The sequence below is a fragment of the Oncorhynchus gorbuscha genome, unplaced genomic scaffold (genome assembly GCF_021184085.1).
Source record: "Oncorhynchus gorbuscha isolate QuinsamMale2020 ecotype Even-year unplaced genomic scaffold, OgorEven_v1.0 Un_scaffold_841, whole genome shotgun sequence".
NCBI classification, from domain to species: Eukaryota; Metazoa; Chordata; class Actinopteri; order Salmoniformes; family Salmonidae; genus Oncorhynchus; species Oncorhynchus gorbuscha.
The window spans coordinates 128,927-133,504 of NW_025745834.1; the positions used below are offsets into that span (position 1 = coordinate 128,927).

Here is a 4,578-nt window from a genome sequence, read left to right on the forward strand (position 1 = left end):
AGCGGTGCTCACGGTCCTGCCAAGTCAGTTTGAAAGACCAGACAAAGGCAGGCAGGAAGCCCTTCGGCTTGGCAATGCGTGCGAGCGGAGAGAGCGCAAATGCAGACTGAAACCCCACTCCTTTTCTGATAACGGAGAGGAAGAGAGACAGAGAGAAGAAGCAGACTGGAATTCCAACCCTCCTTGTATTTATGGTAGTTTAAAGGTCTCTTTTGAAAATGTATGACCGTTTGGATCCTCGGCGCGAGCCTAGACGTGTTTCTAAAGGCATCGTAGGTTGCGTCGTCTGACCGAGGAGGGCTCGGGCGCTTTCCGTTCCTATCCTTCGCTTCCCCCCTCTTGGTGAGGGGCTATATTGGAACAAGGTTTTGGGGCTTTTGCATTTGAATTCTACTGCGCAACCAGACGGATCACGTGGGATGTGGAGTTGATCGATTTGCGCCGTTAAATGTGAAAAGAGGAACGGGGAAAGGTTTGTTAAAAAGCATATCCGCTTTCTTCCGGATTACAGGGGACTCTACTTTTACGGAGGAAAATACGTCGGTGGGCTCGGGGACCCGGAGTGATTTTTATGCCTGTTTAAAATGGAGACGCACATATCGTGCCTCTTTCCGGAAATTTTAGCCATGATTTTCAGCTACTTGGATGTAAGGGACAAAGGCAGGGTGGCCCAAGTGTGTGCTGCTTGGAGGGACGCTTCCTACCACAAGTCTGTGTGGAGGGGGGGTGGAAGCCAAACTGCATCTGCGGCGGGCCAATCCTTCTCTCTTCCCCAGCCTACAGGCCCGCGGAATCCGGAGAGTACAGATTCTCAGTCTGCGGCGGAGCCTCAGCTACGTGATCCAGGGGATGCCAAACATCGAGAGCCTGAACCTGAGTGGCTGCTATAACTTAACGGATAACGGCCTGGGGCACGCGTTTGTCCAGGAGATCCCTTCCCCTTCGGGTTCTAAACCTTAGTCTGTGTAAGCAGATCACGGACTCCAGCCTGGGCCGGATCGCCCAGTATCTGAAGAACCTGGAGGTTCTGGAACTGGGCGGGTGTAGTAACATCACCAACACGGGGCTGTTGCTCATAGCGTGGGGTTTACACCGGCTCAAGAGCCTCAATCTCCGCAGCTGCCGGCATGTGTCTGACGTGGGCATCGGGCACCTGGCGGGCATGACCCGCAGCGCAGCGGAGGGCTGTCTCAACCTGGAATACCTGACGCTGCAGGACTGTCAGAAACTTACGGATCTGTCCCTCAAGCACATCTCGAAGGGCCTGGCTAAGCTCAAAGTTCTTAACCTGAGTTTCTGTGGCGGGATCTCTGACGCAGGTATGATCCACCTCTCCCACATGACCAGCCTCTGGAGCCTTAACCTGCGCTCGTGCGACAACATCAGTGACACGGGCATCATGCACCTGGCCATGGGCACGCTGCGGCTCTCCGGGCTAGACATGTCCTTCTGTGACAAGATAGGGGACCAGAGTCTGGCTTACATCGCCCAGGGCCTGTACCAGCTCAAATCCCTGTCCCTGTGCTCGTGCCACATTAGTGACGATGGCATCAACAGGATGGTGCGCCAGATGCATGAGCTGAGAACCCTGAACATTGGACAGTGTGTGCGGATTACAGACAAAGGACTGGAGCTCATTGCCGACCACTTGACTCAGTTGACGGGGATCGATCTGTATGGATGTACTAAAATCACGAAACGGGGACTGGAAAGGATAACGCAGCTCCCATGCCTTAAAGTTTTGAATCTGGGACTTTGGCAGATGACAGAGAGTGAAAAAGTGAGGTGAAACTAACTTGGCGAGGATTAGTTGGGGAGGGACACACACACAGAGAGGAGAAGGGGTAACGGAGCAGGAGACCAGTGGGCGGGGAAATGTTCCTTCTAAAAAATATATATATATCCTCTGCTCTCAATCTCGTCGTAGTTGGATATTTTCTCATTCAATGTAACTTAATGCTACAAAACTGTGATTAAAAAATATGTTGCGCAATTTTAGGCCAAATGAAAACAAGATTAATCTTCATCAAATGCATGTTTTCGTTATTAACAACACAATATCCCGCCCCCGCATTATGAAGACAAACTACTGTTTATTATTCCTAAAGAGTCGCAATATTTAACTTCAAACTCTCCAACTATCGCGCCTAATACATTTGGCTACCTCGTTTATCAATGTGTTGTAATAAATCCGTGTATTCTTTAAAAAGAAAGAGAGGAGATAAATTGTGCCTATAGACAGTAGTAGTCCCCTCCCCCAACGCGTCTCGCGCTTGGAGAATCCTAGCAGCAAAAAGAAACGCTCTCTAACTATCTTTGTGTTCTTTTGCCCAGAAACGCTTTACAATGAAGAAGAGAAACGAACACATTTTCGTTTAAAAGGACTGTTCACACTCAGACAAAAATAGGGACATTATGCAAATTAAAACGGACTGGTCTGTATCCAAAATCATTTTATTTTTGTTTTGTTTACTTTTTAGCCCAACTTAAAGGCCTTGTAGCCTTGGATTCAAGCTTTGAATAATGGGACCCTTCCTTCCCTATATTATTTTGGTGTGTTTATGCTTATGGAAGCAGATATTGGCGAATTATTGCTGTTATTCAGAGCGTTGTACTTCAAATTGAAGTGATTTCTATAATAGAAATGATGCCCCTTTTTCTCAATCAGGTGTTTTCCAACTAATCCTCCATATCCTCTAGAATATGGGTTGCTACCTTTTTAAACACAATCATACGCACTAGTCCACAATAACAACAGAAGAGAAACTCCTTTGGAATAGAATCTAAATACACGCTTTAGAATTAAGAAGCAATCGATCCTTATTTTCTCGGCTTCCATGTGAATGCGTGTCAGGCCTACATGGAACCTATGGGATCGTAACATGACGTTATGAGCGAACTGAACTGCAACATGTATTGAGTCCTGCTGAGAGACTACTGTGTTTTAATGTACTGTATATGTGTTTGTAAAAAAAAACAGAATCCAAAATGAAATTGTTTTATATTCTTACAGTAAACATTAAAGTTGATATTTATATAATAAATGAAAAGGTAATGTGGGCTCGTTTTGTACGGGGATTGTATTGTAGACTCGTAACCTACTACTTATTGTTCATTTGTGATCATCCTTGCTATAAGACCATGCACTCCTGCTTTGATCTAAAACGTGTCCATTTCTAAGAGAAACCGCTGTTTATGTCCGTAGATCCCCGGTAGGTATTTAAAACAACAAAAAATACAAGAATTGTCCACATATTATTAATCGTTCTGATCACAACCATAATCTTACGAATTTGATTGTTCAGTTTCGAGAAGCAGTTACAATGTTAATATGCCGGCTTGGATTGTTAAATTATTTACGAGCAGATTCAAAATGGATGCTTCCCTTGATTTAGCTTGTTCTAATTATCAGTCTGACGTATTGTGTTGATAGGTTTCAGCTGCTTGCCTCTCAAAGGGCTGTCACTAACGTGACTCGAAATCTGGGGATATTAAACGCCTCACGCCCATTGACATATCAGCATTTTATAGTGCTGCTTTTCTGTGACATTCTAGGCTACAGTCTAGGTTTTGTCTGTTCAAATGTTGCTAACATTTGGTTCTATGTTATAATTTGCGCTATTTACTTTCTGTTTCTTTAGTCAAATGCGTGTTTAGAATAAGAGTGGGGATACCGGCAGTTGCTTTTGTTTCCCGAAGTTAAAAAGGCACGTTGGGATTTTTCTCTAGCTTGCTCAGTCACGCATACCAGATCTGAGAGACTGCCTTGGTCCCACGGGACGTCTTCTCTCCTCCCACCCCCTCCCTTCTCCTCACCCACCAAAACTCAGCCGACACCCCCCCTCCTGTCTCACAGACACTTTTTAACATTCCACACCATCATTCAAAGCTATAAGCGTTCTTCTTCTTTCCCGTCTCTGTCCGTTCTGGACCAGAGAGAGTGAAAGAGGGAAAGAGAGAATTCACTGCGTGCTGTTTTAGACTCGTCTTGGTCTTGTGCAATAACCACATAACAGTGAGATAAACAGGGTACTGTATTTTAGAACATCTTATCTCATATTTGTATAGCAAAATAATCATTTAAGAAATGTCCTTAAATACAGGGGTCTTTTAATATTGATGTTATGTTCTGGTAGTCTGTCTTGACTGAAAGACTGCAGTTGTCAGTTAATTATCTTGGAGATCCCTGTTTGATAAGATATCCCCTTGAGTTGATTGTACTTCAATGAAAATGGCTCCTGCTTGCTATTCTTTTCAGTCAAATGTAGTTTGTACTTCAGTTGAAATAAGTCCCGCTTTGGTATTTAGATCTATGTTTGTATTTTAGTTCAAAATGGCTGTTGATATACTTTTCAGATGAATTCAGTTTGTAGTTGAAATGGCCGTTGATATACTTTTCAGATGAATTCAGTTTGTAGTTGAAATGGCCGTTGATATACTTTTCAGATGAATTCAGTTTGTAGTTGAAATGGCTGTTGTAGTACTTTTCATTCAATTTCATTGGTAGGCCAACTTCAGTTAAAATAGTCCCTGCTACTTTTCAGATGAATTCAGTTTGTAGTTGAAATGGCCAAGTTG

At 44.1% G+C, this 4,578-nt stretch overlaps 1 protein-coding gene across 1 annotated transcript; it reads left to right on the top strand.

Moving 5' to 3' along the window:
* The first annotated feature begins 40 nt into the window (after positions 1-40).
* Positions 41-3,060, top strand: LOC124020504 (F-box/LRR-repeat protein 14-like). Its single transcript, XM_046335747.1, is given in 3 exon segments — positions 41-722; positions 724-939; positions 941-3,060. Coding segments are annotated over 3 exon segments (1,203 nt in total). The 5' UTR covers positions 41-584; the 3' UTR covers positions 1,790-3,060.
* The last annotated feature ends 1,518 nt before the right edge of the window (positions 3,061-4,578 follow it).